Here is a 23,999-nt window from a genome sequence, read left to right on the forward strand (position 1 = left end):
ATCACAATTTTCTGGCAGATCCCCGATCTTTAAAAAGCCTAATCTGCCGATACCGATTTTCCATTTTTTATAACTGACAGCATAAACCTTCAATGTTCCAATCCTATTTTATTGAAAATCATTGAACAATACTTTTGAAACAATAAAATCTTTATGTTTTAACTTAAACAACCAATAAGGTGTCCTGATTTTTAGGTCTCAGAGAAAAAAATCAACAATGGCTGGTTGTCAGACCTTCCCAGAGGTGTATAAGGGTGTTTTCACACCTGATAGTGCGCACCCTGGTGCGGCTTGGAATGTCATATTGATACTTAGTTGCCATTTTGCAGTTAGTGCGGTTCCTTTCACATCTGCTTTTTGTCACTCGGGGCCAAACGCCGCAGTATTTTGAGAGCGTCGTGTTTCCATGACGACAACGGCTAGAGCGCGTGCAGCGTACTTTCAGTTGGAGTCTGGAAGCGCTGCGAGAACTGTTTGCTTAAATCAGAGATGATGGAGAGTCAAATAGGCCTACGCCGAGTTTTTATAGTGCTTAAAATTCATTTCTATATTGTTTGTGTGTATAACCATCTGCAAACGGTAGTGTTTGAAAATGAAGCGCAGCTGCGGCTTGAAAAAAGCATACAGATGCACTGGAGACACCAACACTTTTTTTTTTTTTTTATCCGCGAGGGGAAATTCAGAAATAATGATTCTTACCATGTACTGCGAGATCCTCATCAGACGCAGATACAGACGACCGACAAGGTAATTAATGCCTGTTATATGATAGGCCATATAAAACGATGTGTTTTTGACGTGAGGAGTCAGGGGAGAGCTCTGCTTTTTAGATGAGTATATAAGGGAAGTTTAGGATGTTGGAGTGCGCAGCTGTCCTGCATCACAAACAAATCTCCACGGGAGCCCTCTAATGTCAAACTCGCCGAGTTTTTGGAAAAAAAAGGATCATAGTTCTGAGGGCATGGCGGCTTTAATTTTGGCGTGGCCGTGCGCCATGGTCATTTACATGTAGCAGAAACTGTGTCTTCTGTTTAACATCTATAGGCTTCAAATGGCTCAGATTATAGACAAAAAAGGAAGCTGTCGAAACTATGCAAACTTTCAAATTTTCTCCAACTGCACAAAGATGAAACTGAGGTCGTGGTTTTTGGAGCCAAAGAGGGGGATCAAAAATCAGTGAAAAGCTTCAGATGTTGAAGTTAAAAACCACCGACACAAGAGAGCGTGTCAGCAGGACCTGGACTTTTTAGTCCACTTGAGTATTGTAACATTTTTACAGGTCTCCCTTAAAAAAACTAGAAAGAGGATCCAGTACTGCTGTGGTTAATCCAGCTTTTAAAGGTTTAGGGTCAAAATATATCAGTGATTTTCACATTTATCAACAGTATTTTTACTTGCTTTGTATTCTTTTAACTGATTTTAAATGTTTTCTTTCAAGGTGTTTTGTTTACATTTGTAATAACTCTTTTCCCATGTCACTTTGCCTTGTTGCTGAAATTTGCTGTAGGAATAACACTTGACTTACAGTAAATGAAAAAGATCTTTTATACCCTGAATTCAGTTTAACTGTGTTCGTTACCTGGATTGCCGGCACCAGCGTGAAATATCCAATGAGGATGATGCACAGCTCAGTGGCCATATTCTTCATGATAGACCAGCTCTCATTACTTAGGCCTGAAAAAGAAAAAAAAACAGCATTGAAAATCATAAAATGATGGTAAAACATACTTGTAAGGACACTGAATCTCAGAAAAAAAGGTGAAGACTCATTTAGTCGCTTTTCATCTTCTCTTACCCTGAGCAATGCGCAGTTTGACTTCAAGGTCGACTGGCGTGGACACCACAGACTTGGTGAGGACCAAGACGTTCTCCAGACCGATCACCACCACCAGGTAAGGAAAGATCTCTCTGCACACAGATAGAGAAAAAACACACTTTATCACACAATATCTTACACACAACATTTAAATCAAAAGGAGGAAGCCACAGAATCAGAGGGGTTTCAAGCCCTCTACTCAAAGACTATACGTCATTTCTGCCAAGTTATAAAACTTTATAATACAGAGTTAAAAGAAAAAGATACTCAGGCCAAGTCTAACATCTAACTCTTATCATACCTCACTTCCTGGATCATTGTAAATCCCCAAAGAAGGGATGTAGGAAGTAAAACTGAGTGTGATTATTCATTCATTCGTCATATTCTGAAGAAAAACCACATTGATGAGTCATTTCACTGGGAGCCGTTTCTCAGAAACAAAGTTTGGCCACCGAGGTGATCATTTACAAAGAGTTTCAGAGAATCATTGAGTTATCCATCAAACAGAGTGGCTCTTTTTCTTTGAGACTCAAGCAAAACCATGCAAAAAAAATGTAATTAGAACGACTGAAAGGACGACTATGTCGCTTTTAGCTAGGCGCCGCTTTCCTCTGTCTTTCTTGTCTGTTTCTAGTAGTTTTTCATCATCTTTGCATTTGGATCATCACTTTGTTTTGTCTTCAGTGATATTTTTACTACTTTTCACCTGTGTATGTCTGGAGATCCTACATGTAACCATGGCTGTATTGTTTACATGTGAAAACAGCTGTTAGCAGCCTGTAGCATGTAAATGCTAACTGGTGCTAGGCCAGATGTTTCACAAGGTGAGGAGAAGGAGGTGAGGACGACGTGCTGGTTCTCAGGTGTGAGCTAAGAAGTGACGACATGGACCTGTCTTTCCATCCATCGTTATTGGGAACGTGAGATCTATCTCCAATAAGATGGACGAGCTAGCTGTGCTAACCCAGCAACAGAAGGAAAAGGCTTTTATTTTGAAAAGGTTGATTTCTAAATGAGAAAACTGAGTCAGAGTTGCAGATGTTTGGAGGGAAAGAGTTCCAGAAAGTTGGGCTGTTATGGCGAAATGTTGTCTTGATGATTGGGGTGAGGTCACTGATGTCCAGGAAAGATCAGCAGGAGGTCAGATGTGCTGCTGGCTTCCTTCCTCTAAGTTTTCATTAAAACCCTTTCAGACTTTTGAAGGAGCTCCAGGAACCCTTTCCATCAATATTTGTCATGTGTCTGCGGGGAATTTCCCTCCAGTGTTTGAGTGTACGGAGAGATTAGTTTGAGAGTCCAGATAAGCCTGTTCTTTGGTGTATAACTGGGTCACAGAGAAGTCTGCAGGTTACATCAGACGCACTCAGTAACACTGCACATAATAAACACACACACACACACACTATCTCAGCAGCCCAGTGTGTGTACACAACCATGAGTAAGCACAATGTTTAGCTTGTATGCATGTCATGGTTGTGTTAGCCTTGATGTCGGTTTAGGCAAACACACAGCGAGGACGGCCCAGCCCATAGTGTGTTTGTGTGGATCCCGATCAGTGGTTGGACAACAGTGTGCTGTCATCACGCCATGAAGTCTGCTTTCTAGGGATCCTGGCGTGATTGGACGACTGTTTAATGTCAATACCATTATTCCTCCGCCTCCTTTTAAAGCTCAGCCCACCTACTCACTTCTGCTTTTCCTTATTCACACAAATACTCTGAATTTCTGCCCACTCACTTTAAACATTAACACAGAGAGAAGTCGATTCGATGGAAGTTGAAAGTCAATAAGCAGAGAGAGATAAAGACGATATGGTAATGGCTGCAGATATCAACGGGGCCCTTTTTTAAAGTCAACAAAAGAATGTAATGAGGTCTGCAAAACTGCTTCAACAGTGACCCAGATACTAGAGATAGACATATATGTATCATCACACAGTTGCTGCAGATTTGTCAGCTGAACATCCATGATGAGAATCTCCCGTTCCACCACATCCCAAAGGTGCTCTATTGGATTGAGATCTGGGGACTGTGGAGGACATTTGAGTACAGGGAACTCATTGTCATGTTGAAGAAAGCAGTCTGAGATGATTCCAGCTTTATGACATGGAGCGTTATCCTGCTGGAAGTAGCCATCAGAAGATGGGTACACTGTGCTCATAAAGGGATGGACATGGTCAGCAACAATACTCAGGTAGGCTGTGGACTTTAAACCATGCTCAGTTGGTACTAAGGGGCCCAAAGTGAGCCAATAAAATATCCCCCACACCATTACACCAGCAGCAGCAGCCTGAACCGTTGATACAAGGCAGGATGGATCCATGCTTTCATGTTGTTGCTAACGTAACCTCACTACTCATTTTATTGATAGACTCTCAGGTAGGGCTGGAGGATATATCAAGTATACTCGATGTATACGGGTTTTTGCACGTGAGATGTATAAAACAGCTATATCGCAATCATCAAGAATAATCAGAAAACTAAATGTTTTCAGTCGTCAGAAAGTAAATCTCTTTGGTGATGCTGCTCAGCCGATGCTCCTCTCACAGCGAGCACCACGCTCCCCCGCCCACCCAGAAAAATTCTCCGGCGCATGCGTGTTATGATATTAGGAGAGGAGAGTAGGAAAGTCGCTTGCACGTCTCATCAGTCTTGGGTTGCAGGTTCCTGGGGCTTGTTTTCTAGAGTGAAGTTGCTTATTTTGTTTGCTTTGCTGCCTGTATGATCCCTGATTCTCTTCCAGCTCTCCACAACGATAAACAAACGCGGCATATTTTTAACTTTCACTTTCACTTTTCAGCACACTCTGCCCCCCTCTCTGAGTGCAGTTCAGTCGAAGCAATCAGCTGATCATTGCTCGAAACTTGACGGGGGATAAGTTTGATGCTATTTTACAGCTGAATACCAAAATACTGCTGGGGTATTATCAGAAGACAAACCCACATACAGTTCAGCCAGACCCCAGGCTCAAAGACAGAAGTCACTCGAGTCCTTTCAGCATGACCAACATTATCCAGGTAGCTGCTTTATGGAAATAAAAGTAATATTATCTCCATGTTTAGTTTATATTTTCAAAGTGTGATATAAACTAATATAATATAATATAATATGGTAAAATATAATATAAACTAATATAATATAGTAAAATATAATATAATATAATAATATAATATAATATAATACAATATAATATAATATAATATAATATAATATAATATAATATAATACAATGTGGTAAAATATAAACTAATATAATATAATATAATATAATATAATATAATATAATATAATATAATATAATATAATATAATAATATATTATATAATATAGTAAAATATAATATAATATAATATAATATAATATAATATAATATAATATAATATAATATAATATAATATAATAATATATTATATAATATAGTAAAATATAATATAATATAATATAATATAATATAATATAATATAATATAATGTAATATAATCAGCCAGTTAAATAAATCTGAATGAATTATTTTACAGCAACTAAAAATATGTAACTACATAAAGTTTGGTTTAAAATAAAAGGTTTTCTCAACTTAACCTGATTGAGATTTCTCTTTTTGCTTTCAAATTTTAAAAATCCAACTAAAAGGTCTGCTTAAATAGTTATACTGATGTCATTTTATGCATCAATGGGTTGGATTTACCATTAATATAGTGATTTAGAGGAGAAATCAGAATATCGAGATATATATCAAGTTTGAACAGACCACTGCAGAATAACTGCTGACTGTGGGTTGGAGTCAACATTAGCATAAACAGGTTAGCCCGTGTTTTAACCCGTGCTCTATCACTCTCCTGTTTGGCTTTCTTCTGCTCTGACCTCCTTTTTCAGCTCCAGCATCCACCATCACCACAAAATAAATTCGAGGAATCATTTTCATCAAGAGAAAGGTCAGCTCTGTCTCCTCACTGCAAAACTTTGACTAAATTACTAAAGAGCTACAATTTCAGTCTCATTGTGCCATTCAAGGAAGCATCTAGCATTTAGGATCACGAGTCACGACCTTAAATTCATCCATACAGTTTGACTAATTCATTAAACCAAAGACTTTTAAAGAGGCCCTTGTCTAAAATAAGTCTCTCCAAAGTCGATAATTTAAGCTGAGAGACGACTGAGAAGAACTGATTAAGGTCAAAGTTCCAGTTTGCATGTAGCAAATGCCGCACAGTCACACCATCGAGTCATTAACAAACCCACAGAGACGTTTTGATGAGATATAACTGAACTATCTACACGCCGATAAGAATCTATGATAGAGAAACATTGGGGGGTTTCCTACCCTCCGTTGAGCGTTGGTGTCAGTCCAAACAGAGTACACAGGCCCACAGACATGAGCAGGGAGCTGAGCACGGTGACCACAGCAGCCAGAGCCAGACCCCACTTTGACTTCACCATGTCGATCTTACCTGCAGGGAGGAAAAGGAGGAATAAATGAGGACAAAGCCAATCACACAGCTGTCGTTGTTTGATTCTGATTTTGTTATGAGTTTGTGGAGGATTATAACAAAAGGCAGGTGTTGTTAAACGCACCAACCAATCAGGACATGCCAAAAACAAATGAACCAATCAGCTTTTAATTCAGTTCATTCCACAGTGCTGCAGTAAAGTCAAACCCTTTCCTTGTGTGAGGATTATCTCTAGACAGGAATAACTCTGGCACACAATCACACGTGCACAAAGCTTCAGCAGGACTAAATCTGGATCTGTGACACAAATTTAAAGACTGAACGGAAAGTTGGGCCGACTGAGGCGGACAGAGATAGATCACATCAGCAGGGGGTCAGACTGACGTGTGGAGAAGTAGATGTAGGCGAAAAGGATGATGTATGTGGTGACGAGGGGGATGAGCTCAGCGATGCCGATCTCCTCTTTGAAGTGGACGTGAACCATGTGGTCGTCTCTCAGGCTGCAGTTGGCTGACGGGTGGAGCTGCTTCAGGCGGGCTCGCAGGCTGCCCAGGAACCTGGATACACACATAAACACACACACACATTGGCATCATCAATTACTGGTGTCTATCCAAATCCTTTTTATTCAACAAACTAAATCAATCTGATCTTAATACAAAACAAAAACAAAAGTTGGATAAAATAAAAAATAAAAAATACAACCACACCTTGAATTTTCTCATCTTCTGTAACAGAAACTCACCTTGCGTCGTAGCTGGACAGCACTACAGTAATTGTGTACGTCACCACCCTCTTCCTGTTGTAGTGGCTGACCCCTGTGTACTTTCCAGGAACGCCAAACAGCAGATCTGAAACACACAGTTTAGAGAACACATGTGAAATGGAAAAATGTTTTCATGGTTCAAAAAATGAAACATTCACACACTGGCTGTTTTTTAAGATGGAGCCTGGATCTCATGAGGGGAAGGGTTTTAACCAATCACATTTCGGAAAGGGCTTCAGGGTGCACAGGGGTGACAACCCCCCACCTAGCGTGGTAAGAAGGGTCTCGCTATTTTTTCCCACAGGCAGTGAAGGGAACAGGGAGCAGAATTGGCATAGGACCGAATATGAGGGGATTAAAATTATAGATAAATAAATTAAATAAAATAAAAATAAAAAATAAAAAATAAATTAAAATAAATAGGTAATTTAATAAATGAAAATATATTAAAATAAAATAAATTAAAAAAAAATTAATAAATAAGTACAAATAATAAATAAATAAATAATATTAATATTAATAATTATTATTATATAATTGGTATAATGATAATGATAGTAATAATAATAATAATAATAATAATAATAATAATAATAATATGTTATGTAGCACTTTTCAATACAAGTAACAAAGTGCTTTACAATGTACGGTAAAAAAACAAAAATAATAACAGCAGACAGTAAAAACCAATAAAAACAAATAAGACAAGCAGCCAAGCAATACAATAAATTAATGAAGCAAAAACAATAAAATCCAGATAAAATAAATAAGATAGAATCACATAACAAAAGCCTTTATGAAAAAATAAGTCTTCAGTAGAGATATAAAACAAGAGGCTGGTTGGAGGCTACTCCCACCTTTGGGTTTAATTTAACAAATATTGTTTAAGCCGAAATCAATTGTCCTTTGCCTTGTCTTTGTCTCGGCCTCAGAGCGGGCTGTGATACAGGAAAACAGTTGGTATGGGGAGCAAAAGCAGGCGATCCACGATACTGACATCTAAGCTTCGATTAGCAGTCATCTGACGAGGATTTCAAGGTCCCATATTATGCAAAAATCACTTTATTAAGTCTTTTAGTGAAATTTGTGGGTCTTTGTCTTTCCTCCCAGCCCACAAAATGTGATATTTAATGACAAAACCCGTGCTTAGTAGTGCTTGTAAATGTAAAATCCTGACCTAAAACCAGCTGTTTGTTTTTTCGGGGATTTGCTGCTGGTGAGAAATCTCTCCAACAGCGAGGAGAAGAATGCTGAAGTTGAAGAGCCATCACTGCTCTGTTTTTGGCTGTAAAGAGCCACATAGTTCCATGCTCAAGCTTCCCATCTGGGAAGAAGATAGACTAAGTGTCTAGAGATCATTTATGAGGGAAATGTGCCAGCTACACTCATTAAAACTGTGCAAGTGTGTGCAAGTCTCTTCACTTTGGACAGTCCAGCAGAGGGCTAGCCAACAGACTGGTCCTGAATCCAGGCGCATTACCAACCATCCTCCAACAAACCTGGGACCCTGGAAATGTGAGTATTTTAAATGCTGTGTGCTGTGGAGCAGATGGAAGAGCTTTTCCTCAGTGTCCCCTCTGTCTCTGTGTTAGCTTCAGGATGCTAACTTTAGCTGCGGTTAGCCTGTTGTTTTAGCCTGTAATGTTACAGTAAATGAGCTTCGCTGTTTTCTAAACATTGTGCACTCGGAGCTCGTGGCGCCGCTCTTAGTGACGTGGAAGAGCGGGGCGGTATCAGCGGTGGCTCATTTACATATGAAGGCCACGCCCACTAAATCAGAGCGTTCTGAACAGAGGGGCTATGAGAGCCTGGAAACAATGCTGCTGTGCTTGATTTATTGGCTTTTTGGACCAAAACATGTTACTACCATTTCATGAAGACATCAATGATCCAGATTAAACTGCAGAAAGGAGCAGAATATGGGACCTTTTAATTTATTTCCTCAAACATCTGTGAGAAAATCATATTGAGATCTTTTATCAAATTTGCATGACGCTGTGTTGTGATGGCCTATCAGCATTTAGACTTCATGACTTCATGGAGTGCAATGGAAATGAGTTATCAAAGCGCCGTTGTTTAGATCTGACAAAGCCTGCATCCTCTATTTGTGTAAAAACCTGGGTTCATGAGAGTGAAGAGAGAGCCTGAATTGATCTCTGAGTCAATGATGAAGTGAGGTGGACAGTGATGAGGTGTCTCTCCTGGTTGGGGGCTGCAGGGAGACACTTCACTCAGATCTGACCACCTCAGTGTGAATAAGAGTTATCAGTCTGCCTGGAGCTGGCAGCCAGGCTGTCTCTGACTCCAGCTCCTGAAAAAGCGCCCCCTCTCTAAATCACTGGAGCTGGACGGTGAGGCAGAGTGCTGAGCTGGCTTTACTGAGGGAAGGAGGGAAGGAGGGAGGGGACTGGTCACTATGTCAGTGGGTAAACTTTCACAGAGAATTCAATAAGTTTCCAAGGAATGAAACTGCTTGTTCTCTGTCAATGTAAAAGCCTCTTAACTTCCTGATACCACTAATCCCCAGCTCAATGCCTCCCTATGATTACGGCTGAATGTTGGCAGCCAGAGTACAAAGTCTCAGAATAAACTCTGCTGTTTGTTTTAAAATATCCACCGTCCTCACCTCGCAGCGTGGCCGAGGTATGCAGGCCTTTGGGTTCGTGTTTCTGGATGGTCTTGAGGAGGTCGGGGTCCGAGTCGAACAGCTCCCGCTGGTTCTGCCAGTAGTTGCCGGGGGAGAGAAGCAGGCATCCGTGCTCCGGCAGCACAGACTGCATCCGCCGCAGCCCCGGAAACAGGTCGGTTACCTGAAGACACAACGACTCCAGACCCCGAATCCCAGAGCTGAGGGAGAGGAGTACGAAAGACTATTAACTGTCTCATTAAGAGTGAAACTGAACAATAAAGGAGCATCAAGTCCTAAAAAACTATCTGTGAAGATCACTGCACTGCAATACTTCCAGGAAAACATTTTTAGAAAGCAGTGTTTTGGTACATTACAGCCGTAAACACAACACCTGGACTTCAAGAGTTAAAGTTTGCACCCAGTCATTTTTAAAGGTCATGGACAATTTTCTTCTCACGCCAAAGGCAAAATACTTTGGTTCATGGCTGGACTCGCACAATGTGTTCGAGGACAAACAAGTATTTTCTTAGAAAGCAGCTTGTCTTTTCTCCAGCTCTCAAACAGTGTTCAAGCTTTCTTCTTTTGTTTTACACATATGTTAAATTAAAGCAGGGATTCCTGAGAAATCTCTCCAGCAGCGGGGAGGAGAATGATGAAACTGAAGAGCCATCACTGCTCTGTTTTTGGCTGTAAACAGCCATAATACAATGCTCAAGCCTCCCATCTCGGAAGAAGACAAGACTAAGTGTCTAGAGTTCATTTATCAAGGAAATGTTCCAGCTACACTCAGTAAAACTGTGCATGTGTGTGCTAGTCACTTCACGGCCGACTGCTTTTCCAACTTTGGACAGTCCAACAGAGGGCTAGCCAATAGACTGGTCCTGAATCCAGGCGCATTACCAACCATCCTCCAACAAACCTGGGACCCTGGAAATGTGAGTATTTTAAATGCTGTGTGCTGTGGAGCAGATGGAAGAGCTTTTCCTCAGTGTCCCCCCTGTCTCTGTGTTAGCTTCAGGATGCTAACTTTAGCTGCGGTTAGCCTGTTGTTTTAGTCTGTAATGTTACGGTAAACGAGCTTTGCTGTTTTCTAAACATTGTGCACATGGAGCTCGTGGTGCCGCTCTCAGTGACGTGGAAGAGCGGGGCGGTATCAGCGGTGGCTCATTTACATATGAAGGTCACGCCCACTAAATCAGAGCGTTCTGAACAGAGGGGCTATGAGAGCCTGGAAACAATGCTGCTGTGCTTGATTTATTGGCTTTTTGGACCAAAACATGTTACTACCATTTCATGAAGACATCAATGATCCATATTAAACTGCAGAAAAGGAGCAGAATATGGGACTTTTAAGCATGATACCATCTTTTTTTTTCATGTTTCGGGCATTGAGGGTGCATAGCCTGAAAAGTTTTAGAACCACTGAATTAGAAGAATTGAAGACACATTCTAACAACAACAAAACTGGTCTACAATAAAAGTCAGATATTTTTTAAGTTCTTTATCATTTTAAGCTGTACTTTGGTGCTTTAACATCTTCACTTGTAGTAAAAGTTGTCGAATTGTACTCAATATGAGCCATGTTCACCTAATCAGTCCAGAAAAATGTCTTATTTCAAGTTATTAAGAGACAAAATGAGGTCTAAATTGCTTGTCTTTGAATAGTAAAACCATATATCTAGAATAATGTCTCAATACAAGAAACCTTTCCCTTGTTCTATTGGCAGATTTTTTTTTTACTTATTACAAGCAATTCAGACCTCAATTCAGTCTCTAAATAACTTGAAATAAGACAATTTTCTAGACGGCTCAGGTGAATGTGGTTTATAATAAGTCTAAAAAAACATTTTCTGCTAAAAATAAGACAAAAACACTTCATAAGATTTCAGTTTTTGCCAGTACAAGGCCAAACTTAGACACAAAAGCCAGATTTCGTGACGTATGGTCAAAACCATGAGCTCTGATTTAAAAACATTTGTCCTCCTTCAGTTTTTAGGGTCATGTGTCAGAGATTTAATCCTTGTCTCTGTCACTTTGGGTGTGTTTACCTATCAGTTTGGACATGATTGCGTATCTCCTCCAGCAAAGTAAAGACTCGACCAAGCGGCGACCGAAACACGTCCACCGGCACCAGGCTGCTGTCCCACGGAGACACCGCCGCCTTCACCAACACCTGCTGGATGTAGGCGACTGGAGGCCCTCGGTACTACAACACAAACACGTTGGTGACACGTTTAGACACAACACGATCACACAGTCAGCCACACGGGCAGGTAATCTAACGTGACGGCTTGAAAACTAGCTCTCATGTTACACAGGTGTGCTGTAAACACCATGAACAGGTACTGAAGGTAAATTAAAACTGCTGTGTGTTCATCTGTATTATTAATGTGCCTCAGTCCCTGCTGTGAGGCCGAACACACTTCAGTGTTTCTGGTTATCGCTCAGGAACAAAGTCACAGAAATAAAAACCGCAAAGATCTTTATTTATTATTTCTCTGAATGTGCTTTCTGTTGATGTACCCAGTCGGGACGTTCACCGAGGTCTCCCTGAGGCTCATGGGAAGGGACGCTGTAGTCTCGCACCCCCGTGGTGAACTCCACAGGACCCGTCCCAGGCAGGGGGAGCCTCAATAACGGATAGCTGGGAGAAAGGGGAGATAATAGGAGGAGGAGGAGGAGGGGTCAGAGAGTGCATCACAGACATAAAACACACATTTGAGAATGAAGAAGGAGCGTTCAGTTCTGGGTCATTAACGCTGTATCAGTCTGAAATACAGAACCACAAACCCATGAATCTTGAATAAGTCAAATTTCTTTTTTGCTACAACCAACTCTTTCACTCAAAGTTACACCAAGTGTTTCAAGCCTGGCCAAGAGTGTGTGTAGCTGTATCCAGTCTTGTCGTGTGAACATTCACAGAGCGCTGAGTGTTGCCAAATAACCCACTTCTATTCACTCTTGCCCCTCATCAAAATATCTGCAGAATGTTTGGATAACTCCGCCCACTAAACACAGATCACAAAATATGGAAGCTCAGACAGCAGGACGTAGAATATCAAAACGCTCTGACGGCAAAACAGAAATATAAGCTATCAACAAACCTGGGAAGCAGCACCTGCCAAGTTTTGTGGCCAATTTTTCATGTTTTTATGACCTGAAAAAACAGACTACTGTATCTTCCAGACTAAAAGTCAGACTTTTTTTGCAGTGTGGCTGGTCCCGCAATTTCAAATAAATGAGATGCTGTATTCTTGGATACTTTTATTGTCTTTTTGTTGTTTTTACTGTTTTTATTCTCTTTTAACACATTTTTTAATTTCTATTTGTATTATTATTATTATTCTTTTTAAAACTTGCTTTTATTTGATTGTGTTTTAAGACTGTGCAGCACTTTGGTCAACCTTGGTTGTTTTTAAATATGCTATATTAAACGTGACTGATTGATTGACTTTTATGGAAACAGATTGCTAAACTCATTAATAAAGAATACTGATGAGGAAATATCTCTACAGCTATGACGCCACTGACACACTGTCGGAGGCTCGGCATCTCCGGCTCCACAGCCTCACAGATAACGTGATTTAAAGAAGTCAAAGGTCACTCGCATCTTCCCTCTCCGTTGTTGACAGTTTTTCAGGATTTGAGTCACAAACTAGAGTCCAAACTCCCATAAATTAAAAATGAGGATGTTTATCTGAATCTGATGGAGATCAGTTAAGCTCACATTGAACCAGTTCAACCATAACCAGCAACACTCATGGCAGAGCAGGCGATAAAGAGAAAGGTGGAATGCTCATGAGTGAAGCAAGTGAGATGGGGGCACGTAGAGAAGAGAAACTGAAACTTAACTATGGTCATGGTAGGAAAAATATTGAAACCTCCTAAATAGGGCTGAACAATGAAATGGATTTAAACTGTCATTGAAATATATTACAATTCAGTTTTCAAATGGCAAAGACTGCAATAAAAAAAAATCCATGTTAACGCAATATTGGTTGAAAAAAAAACAAAACGCAATTTGATTATTTTCCAAAATTGTTCAGCCCTACTCCTCATATACAAAAACTTATCAAACTTAAATGCAAATAAGTCTCTCTGGAAAAACTGTAAACTAAATAAATGTGACTTATTTATGCTTTTTTTCCTCTTCATGATGCGACTTATAGTCCGGAAAATTCAGTACACAGGCTTTACAAACTTTAATTTGGTTGTTACTCTGAGCTCTTCACCTGACATACTTGATAACAAACCTGATTATGCTGTTCCCTATTAAAAAAGTTAAGGTAAATTCAAGCATTGACTTGACTCAAATTATTTACAATTTCATTTTTTATTAATTATTGTAAAAATAAAAACAAAATAGGAGTTAAATTTGATTTTAAAGCATGCAAATTGAAAATATTTGATCAGTTTCCACATTTCTGTGTTGAAGAGCTCTGAGGTGACTGAACCGGGATAATGATGGTTTCAATGGACGCAGCTTGATGTAGGAAACAGTGCACACATAGGTAGTCTAATCTTACCGGGATCAGGTAAATTAAGCATCTTAGGCATTTTTTTGGTCTTCTTAATCTGTTTTTGGATTTGCTTATTGTTATAATCCCATGGGCCAGGGGTCACCAGTTGCTGTTTTGTTGGTCACAGGCTGAAAAGTTGGGAAACCACTGAGTTAGTGCATGTGAAGCTTCACAACAGCTTAAACCCAGCAGATAAAATTAATCTTATTCATTAAAACAGATAAAGACCACGAACAAAGGTGCAGGTGGACAGTTATAAGTCACCTCTGGGCTGTGTGTTTCTGTAAGTGTGTGTAAGACTGTGTGTGTGTTCTGAAAACTGACACCAAGGCCCGAGGCGTTAAACCTGGAGAGACCCCCTCCCTCTTTCTCCTGGAAACAGGTGGTTATGAAACAAGTTCTCCTGAAGCTCGAAACTGCTTCTTTCTTGTCCTCTGCGAGAGTGTGTGTGTGTGTGTGTGTGAAGGGGTAACAGGTTCATTTTGAAGAAGTGTTGAGCAACCCTGACACATAGCTGAAAGACTGATCTCTCAGTGGCGGCAGAGATGGAAAGATAACGAGGCAGATTCTCACGCAGTGTTTTCATGATGGAGATACGAGTGTGTTACCGAGCTCCGTGCTTTCATTCTTCCTCTGCTTACTGATAATGTTTACACACATCCCAGAAAGGAAGTAAAAATCACTTCTTAACCTTAAATCGTGGGAGAGAAACCTTCAGCATTCAAGCGTTACTAAGCCTCGGTGTCAGAGCGGCGTTATTCAAGTCTGATGACATTATCAGCTCCTACAGTAGGCGGTCGATCCGGGACAGCAGAAGAAAAGCTAGCCACAGGGCTGTCAACAAGACAAAGACGAGTCGAGCTAAAGTTCACAGATTAACTCCTGAAGGGCCTGATCTGAGAAAAAGGACTGAAAAACTAAGTCCAGAGCTACAGTACTGTAACAATACTCCAAGCTTCCTCTGCAAATCTGTGTTATAAAACAGCATTTCTGAAAAAGGAGTGTTTCAGCTGAGTAACACTAGCCGCCTGGGAACCAGAAAAACCTCCAGGGTCGTGTTTTATTTGCTCTGGCAGATGCTTCGAGTCTCCATTCAGTTTAGGCAGCTTTCTGTCCGGCCTCGTCACATCAGGACAATCCAGTCCGTTTATCTGGTGGTTAAAGTTTAACACCGTGTTCATGATGTGTCGATACAACTGGAAAATGCATGGAAAAATGACAAGTCTGAGAAATCAAAGGAGGAACTTTTGATGATGGATTTGCAAAGTTAAATCAAGGTCATGTTATGTTGGTTGGTTTTCAAAAATTGTTGATTTGCTCTTGTACAACTTGTGCTATTCTTTTGGACTGTCACCATAGTTTGACAGAGTTTAGTTGGTGTTTTTTGTCTCTTTTTGGTCATCTTTGCATTTGCAGTGGATCATTACTTTGTATGGCTCATTTTTTGGTCAGAGATACCAAACTGGTTTTCTCTTCAGTGATATTTTTACTATTTTTCCTCCTGTGTTTGTCTGGAGATCCTACATGTAACCATGGCTGCATTGTTTACATGTGAAATCAGCTTTTAGCAGCCTGTAGCCACGTCAATGCTAACTGGTGCAAGGCCGGATGTTTCCCCACAAGGTGAGGAGAAGGAGGTGAGGACGACGTGCTGGTTCTCAGGTGTGAGCTAAGAAGTGACGACTTGGACCTGTCCTTCCATCCATCGTTATTGGGAACGTAAGATCTATCTCCAATAAGATGGACGAGCTCACCGTGCTAACCCAGCAACAGAGGGAATACCAGAAGGCAGAGTGGCATCATGCTAGTCACTTGTTTCTTTGTTTTTTATTTTAATTTTGTTTGTTTTATTGATGTTCTTATTTGATTTTTACTGTGCAGCACTTTGGTAAACTTGACTGTTTTTTTAAATGTGCCATACAAATAAAGTGGATTGGATGTAAGGTGATTTGGATGTTGGGGATTCTGGTCTGCCCTTTTTCAGCTAAGATGCTTGAAAAACAGAATATCATGATCCTATTTTTCAAAGCTGAATATCTGCAGACACCAAGTCCTGATCTGATATTTGAGTCTGCTAAGTTAATAAAAAAAAAGTGAAGCAACATTTTAAAAATGATGACTGAAATATGTTTTGGGCTTCTTCCAGTCAAATTAGTCGGCTACTGTTGCTTCAAAAATCTTCTATTTAACAGGCTCTCTGGTATAAGGCCCTAAAATGTCTGTGCAAGTCATACAGCAGGCTTAAATCCAAGGTTTAAGTCATTATTTATCATGTAATTTGCTGGGTCATCTGTTTAATCATTTGACTTATAAAGGAAGGAGAAATAATTTTAGCATGCATCTCCATGGTTTGATTCACACAGGTTGAATTTTAGCCACTGATGTAAAAGTCCAAATTAGGTTAAAACACAAAATAAAGTGATCATTAGTGGCAGCTGTAGCTACAACGTGTCCCAGAGTTTCTATCATGATAAGCGCAATCTGACATCCTTATTGTGTGAGTAGCTACCCTGATCAAGTAATGCTAAATAATTGTTAAATGAAAAAAATATTCGCAACATTAATCCAAAAAATAGTCATAAGATTAATCGATCAATTGCAAAATAGTTGTTAGATTAATTGATTAATCGAAAACATAGCCAGTAGATTAATCGATTAATCGTAAAATTGGTATTAGATTAATCGATTAATTGAAAAAATAGCCGCTACATTAATCGATTAATCAGAAAATTGGTATTAGATTAATCAATTAATCGTAAAAATAGTCGCCAGATTAATCGTTTGAAAAATAATCATTTGAGACAGCTGTAATATTAAGATCCCTAATTTGTCATATCAGAAGCACAGCTCAGCTCCCGTGAATGACGGTTGCCCTAAAACTGTCAGTGTGGAAAAACTCAAACCCTAACCCCTTCCAATATCGCTGCAGCGGCTGATCTGCTTCAAAATTCCGTGTCAGAAACAGACAAATGACGTCAGGGAGACTACGTCCATTAATTATACAGTCTGCTTTGAATGCAACTCTCATGAGACCAGACAATTAAAAAATGCTAAGATTGGCTCAGATCCAATCGTTGGGATCAGGTTTGAGACAACCCTGTATTGTTCATGAAATATGGAGCCTATTTTGGGGATCTGAGTTCCTTATTTCTTAAATTAAATTTTTGAATTAGTTTCAAATTTTCTTTTATAATTTTTTACATTTTTTCTGAAGTTATTAAACTGAGTACAGCATGATCTGCTCTGTTCTCAAATGACTCCTAACAGTAGCTGCAGGCTACAGCCATGCACTCTAATTTTGTATGTCATTCCTCAAACCTTTGCTGTTTGTGCTCTCAAAGTTTTTCCCCTCCAAAATATTAGTCAGAGTAGATAAAACTAGGTTATTTGTAAGCGTGGAGGATTATAAAAATAGGATTGAGGATTATTGGACCAGTAAATGCTCATTTTCCGTGACTGGAAACTTCTTATTCGCTCTCACATTTATTGGTCAGAGTCTTGTAAAAGACGTTTTATGCCTTTATGGGAAAGACAGCCTGAATCAATGAGAACAGTAGGAGTAGTGAGAGTGGTTTGCTAACACAGACAGGAGAAGGTCACTGTATTACGAGACAGTGAATTACTCCAGAGGGGAATTATCACAAACACCTTCTGTGTTTCTGTGTTATATTTTCTGTCTGCACACTTGAAAAAAATCCAAATCTGATAGAGTTAAAATGCAGTTTTGTTTGAGGCTGAGGGTTTTAAAAGTGCATGTAAAGAGTAAGTGCTGAGTCATGCTATTGATCCCTGACAACCTCAGCTTCCACGTCCACCGTTTGACAAAAATTGACTTGTATCCTTTTGAAAACTGTGCCTGTAAGTCGTCCTCTCCTTTCTTTCCCTCTTTCCCTCCCTCCGTTTACACCGCCTCCTCTCCAAGGTCACTGTACCTCCACAAAGGCCTCTTTTGTGCACGGCCGGGCCCCCTCCTGTCAGGCAGATGGAGGGACAGACCTCCTATTCTCACAGGGCCATTTTCTCACAGCCCTCTGCTCTGGTCCGGCCTTAAACATCCCCTTCGTCAGGCCCTTTTCTTTCACTCCCCCCCTGGGTGGTGGTCAGTGGTCCATGTGGTCAGCACCCCTGCTGGAAGGTGCTTCGAGGACAGCACGCAGCAGGTGCATGCGGATTGTTTTACAATGCCTTTACAGACGAAGCCGGGCCAACTCCGCGACCTCTGTTCTCTCTTTTGACCGAGTGGAGATGTGTGCGTCTGTTAAGTGAATGTTTGTGTCAGGGAGCTGTTGGGGGGCTGTTGTGCGTGCACAGATGGCTCCAGTTCAGACGAGCTGAGCTGAGCTGGGGTATGGTTTCCTCTTTCCAAGAAGTCTACAGTTCAGTCTGTATTGGAAACATGACTTCCTTTCTCTCTGATTTAAATGAAAGTTGCACCAAAAATACGACACAACAGAGGCCAAAAATCCACCTGAGTGATTCTGTTCAGGGGAACATTTCAGGTGTACAAAAAAGTGATAAAAATCTGTGCTTTTTGTTTCATAATTAACCATAATAATTCATTAATTAGCAAGTTTAAGCTCTAATGAATTCTTAAATATCTAAGTAACAAAAAAAATTTGGGGTTGACACTATTTTTTCAACATAAACCCATATTATACTGAATTTAGAGTTATTCAACATTTCTATCAATTACTGCACCCCATGTACAGACAATCATTCTGATGAAATATTGATGAGGAGGAGCTGAAACATGACACACTTTCTTCAAGGTTCCCATCAAAAAGGATGGGACCTCAGCTGATTTAGGTCATGTGACTTTGGAGCAAACCATTGTTGATTTATAGGTTTTTTTTACAACAGGTAACACGGTTGACGCTGATTTCTCAGACACACACAAAATGAATTATTTTATCCATATAAATTATTAAAATAGTTTTTAAAAAACCTTTGTCATATTTTAATGATTATTTCAAACAAATATTACTGAAAATATTAATCACAAACATGTATTCTAGCCTTAACTTTAAAGAGTAAACTTGACATTTGAGAAATGGGACAAAAACTGCAAATTCCAACACATGATTTGCAGTTTTAGCTTAGTAATCTAAAAAAAAGTATCTATAAGAAAGAATACACACATACATCTGACGTGACAGATACTCAAAGCTGCCTCTGAAATTGAAACCGTTTCGACATGTAATTTCTTGTTTTTTTCTTGCTGGTGTTTGAAATCTCAGAAGTCATCATCAAACTTTGAAAACAGGCGAACAAGCAAAGACAAGACGCCTACCAGCAGGTGAGGATGCTGGCGGAGGTGAAGAGGATGATGGGTACTGGGTAGGAGGCACACAGCAGCCCGTGGCGGTAGAAGGCCGCCGAGATCTTCTCTCTCAGCTGCTCGCGCAGCGTCATCCTGGTGGGCGGGGTCAACTCCCGGCCATTGGGAAGCACTGCGCGGCCGTGGACGGTGCGCCGCGGAGCATCCAAGGACCTGGAGAGGAAGACAGGAGGTTTATAAAAAATCAGTGAAATAATCCTCCACGCACTCACAAACATCACTTATTCTGCTAAAAGTTTCATCCAAAGGGGAAACTGTGGAGTATCTGGTTTTGAAACTCAGAAAGAAACTATCACTCTTGTTATCAACTTTTTGTTTTTCTTTAGTAAAGGCCAAAAGTTGGTTGTCAAAACTTTGTTATGCTGGTCAATAATCCTCAGGTGATGTAAAGGATAAACCTCAACAGCCTTTAACGTTTAAATAATGATGAAATACAAACCATCTACACTGTCTCAGCTTTAGAAATGATTTTGTTTTAAATTTACTCTTATAAAAAAATCCACAAACAAAAATATAAAATATATTTAAGTAAATACAAGAATGAAAATTCTTATTTCAGGTTTTATTTCTAGCAGAAAATAGGCCCTAATGCTTCAAACTCAGTCTTTTTAATATGACAAATTTGTTTTAAAGTTAAAAATAGAAGTTGCATAACCAATATTTCAAAAGGGAAAAAAGTTTTCTGAATAGGAGGTAAAAAAAAATAAAATCAAAATAAATAATTCTGAAGGAAACATTCACTTTCAGCAAAAATCTGTTTATTTTTATTTATTATCAACTCAGCCAAGGAGGTTATGTTTTTGATGAAATTTTCAGGAAATGTTCGAAATGAGATAAGGAAGAAGTGATTAAATTTTGGAGGTGATCTGGATCACCGTCTGGATCTAGGACTTCTTTTAAAGGATTCCTTATCATTGTGAGATAGGGCTGTTTTCACCATATGTGTATATATCTCCACCATAAATGGTCGGATTGCTTTGCGAAACAAAACAAGACAAGGTCACCATAATTTCTGACAGATGTAAAAGTATGATCCAGATCCTGGCAAATTCTGGATACTAAGATCCAGAATATGAAATATGAACTGGGTCATCATCATTTTCAACACTGTCCGGAAACAAATTATCGTACAAACCTGCAACTGACACCAAAGTCTGCGAAGGTCTGCGCTCTCTGAGTGCTTTTCTAGTTTATTTTTTTCAAACAATGCCAGAAAACTTGTTGCTTTTCCTTGCATGAGACAGTTACTTAAATATTTGGATCATCAGACACGAAGGTAATGTGTTGTTATCCACTTCAGCTCTGAAGACCCCTGATGTTGTCCAACTCAGAAGATGCAGTAATAAACACAGACACCTTTTCTGTACGACTGCAAGTCTCGACAAGTTCGTCCACCACTTATTGTTAAGTGTAAAGCATCATATTTAATGACATAATTCTAATAAAGCTCTGTCTGAATGACAGACCATCAGAACGCTCAACAAGACGCTGCTTCATTCAGAGTTTCTCGTGGTTAAAATTACTGATAGTAAAAAAAAAAAAAAAGTCAGAACAATAAACACTGGAGGTCATTTCAGGACTCGGTTTTCCAGATTTTTTAAAAAAAATTCTAGGATTTCTCAAATCAAACTTGAGCCATATTTAACTGATACATGAACGATGCAATTAAACTAAGAGGTTGAGTTCATTATCTTTGCTTATGTCTTATTTCTGGGCTGTTTTAAGCCGACCTGGTGTTAATGAGGAGATACGTTACAAAAGCAATCACTTTAGGATGGGTTTTAAGTGTTTAAAATAAATTAAAAAATAAAAGAACATGTTAAAACACACAGACAGACATCTCCAGGTTTTATAGGAAGCCTCTGTCCCAGAGTCCTAATGAGCCACACACTCCACGTCTCCATCCACATACTGCTGACGGCAGGCATGGTGTGTTTTTCCTTCAGACTGGCTCATACTGAGATCACATGCCCAACAGAACTGAAACACACAGCTCATTCAGCAGCAGAAAAAGGTGTGGACACATTCCCACCAGTAGGAAACAAGCCACTCCGGCTGAGCAGCTCCCCTCGAGCAAACACACGTCGGTCTCATCGATCACACCTGGCTCAGAGAGAAAAACACCACGGGCTTCCTCATGATAAGAGCCTTTTGTTACAGGAGGGAGGGTCAAACTCTCCACAGCAGCAGCATTAAATAAAAGTTCTCTAAGTTTGTTTACTCATGATGGAATGACACTAAATCTACATTGAGTAAGTATAACGAACACACACACACACACAGAAAAATCACATCCCTGATGAAGACTTCTTAAGTAAGAGTTTATTATCTTTGGCTGCTCTGACTTCTGAAGTAGACGTCTGACATCTTTTAAATAAGTAATGCAGCTCTTACATGAACACATTTATGAACTCGTTAAACCCAGGAAACATTCAGGTTCCACCAGAAATCTCTGAAACAGTGAGAATAAAACAGACTGGAGTTTCTACTGAAGGCTATATTTTTATACTTAATGCCACAAACTGTGAGGTTTGACCAAGAAATCAACTTCAACCAAGAGAAACTGGTGTAATTCTTAAAATTTCAATATTACAGACTCACAAAAGGAGTGCATTTTACTGAAAAACAACAGGATGAGATTTGTTGTGTGGGAAAGAAAAGACTAGTAAGACACCAAATCATCAAAAACTGAAACATATTGCGACTAGAGCTAGCCTAAAGGTAAGAAAACACTCAGATAAAGAGCTGAACTCAGCATCATCAATGGTTGAATCACAGATTCTCTGGGTTGAGGAATGCCATGTTGTTTGCCTGGCGTGTGGTTAACATTAGCAGAGCTAGCTCCACCAGCCTTGCAGGCTAACATCCACACTCATTGCTCTGTCAGTTTAACCTGACCCGGCCTACATACTTCATCTACACGCTTGAGATCAAAATACTGCTAAAACACACAACATTCATCTTCTGTGCCCGATTACATCCAGGTAGTAGAGCATTATAGCATTACAGCGGCTTAGACGCAACAAATGGCCAGCATTTTGGTACGAAGGGTGATGATGCTAGCTCAAATGTGGTTTATTTCACTTACCTTTGTGATTGTAAACCGAACACTTTCAGTTTTTGGACTAAAAGAACAATTTTTTGCAAATATCTGATATGCCTCAACTCATTTAGCCAATACTAATACTTTTTTTCTGAGCACAAAATTGCAGAGATCATCAACTCTCTTCTGTATTGGAAGCAGCATATTGTATCATGATGCATACTCTTGTCACATTTGTTACATAATATTCATTTCTTGTCCAAAATCAGAAAAATATATGCTTGTTTTGTTGTCGTGTATTTATTCATATAAGTTGCTTTTAAACAAAAAACTACAAAAGATAAATCCTACTTGAAAGCTGGATGATAGGGCTGGGATGTTATGCTATTGTCGAGATTCGATTCATTTACGATTTTTGGTGTGCGCATACAATTTAAATTGCGAATCATCGAAAATGACGATTTTTGCAATTATTAGTTTGCTTTTTTAACACCAGACCATGTGAAAAAGTTAAATGATGATGTCTACAGACTCTATCAGGAGTCATATTTTTCCATAAAATGCACATCAGATGAGTCAGAGTGAAACATTTCGCCCTCTACTGGAGAAAAGTGGTAACTTCTTTTCAAACCAGTTTATAAACAAAGACTGAAACTAAGAATTTTAATTAGATTTTTTTTTTTTTTTGACAAAGAATCTCGATTTTGATATTGCCTATACAACTGTATATATATATATATATATATATATATATATATATATACACACACACACACACACACACACACACACACACACATATATATATATATATATATATATATATATATATATATATATATATATATATATATATATATATATATATATATATGTATATATATGTATATATATATATATATATATATATATATATATATATATATATATATATATATATATATATATATATATATATATATATATAACAAATTTCATAATAAATTATTATTATTATTATTAATTTATCAATTTTTCTACCACCCCTACTTGATGATGCTTTTCCTGAGAAAATCATAACATTACCTACAACCTAGAAAATTTATGCCAATTTCACAATTGACAGTTTGAGAAGTGCAACTGTACAGTTATTTAACACAAATTGAATAAAATGGTTTACTTTGGTAAATGTGCCTAAATGAGTCAGATACATGTGTCTTAAAGACTGCTGCTCAAATTCAAGTTTAACTTAAAACAGGAGCCAAATAGGGGACTTTTCAATCAGACCTGTGCAAACTAAATTACAAAAAGTGTTAAAAAATGCAGCTTTAGCCCATTATTTTCTTGGTTTATTATATTGGCAGAATTCGGAGAGTTGGCTGATATCAGATATCTTATTTTCAAGTGGCCGATACCGATAATGTGCTGACAATATCATGTATTCTAAACAAGACTGAGCCA

At 39.0% G+C, this 23,999-nt stretch overlaps 1 protein-coding gene across 1 annotated transcript in view; it reads right to left on the reverse strand.

The window, feature by feature from the left end:
* Positions 1–23,999, reverse strand: part of scap (SREBF chaperone) — a 51,283-nt gene that overhangs the window by 20,771 nt on the left and 6,513 nt on the right. The window contains exons 2-10 of the mRNA XM_074683497.1: positions 19,469–19,669; positions 12,182–12,302; positions 11,707–11,864; positions 9,656–9,876; positions 7,009–7,114; positions 6,648–6,820; positions 6,137–6,263; positions 1,796–1,908; positions 1,580–1,674 (exon numbers count right to left, since the gene is read on the reverse strand). Of these exons, the coding sequence (XP_074539598.1) occupies positions 1,580–1,674; positions 1,796–1,908; positions 6,137–6,263; positions 6,648–6,820; positions 7,009–7,114; positions 9,656–9,876; positions 11,707–11,864; positions 12,182–12,302; positions 19,469–19,590 (1,236 nt within the window). The 5' untranslated portion in view covers positions 19,591–19,669. The remainder of the gene's footprint in view (positions 1–1,579; positions 1,675–1,795; positions 1,909–6,136; positions 6,264–6,647; positions 6,821–7,008; positions 7,115–9,655; positions 9,877–11,706; positions 11,865–12,181; positions 12,303–19,468; positions 19,670–23,999) is intronic.

Source organism: Halichoeres trimaculatus, unplaced genomic scaffold (assembly GCF_033239565.1).
Source record: "Halichoeres trimaculatus isolate MK-OKI-2021-1 unplaced genomic scaffold, fHalTri1.1 fHalTri1_scaffold_12, whole genome shotgun sequence".
Classification (NCBI taxonomy): domain Eukaryota; kingdom Metazoa; phylum Chordata; class Actinopteri; order Labriformes; family Labridae; genus Halichoeres; species Halichoeres trimaculatus.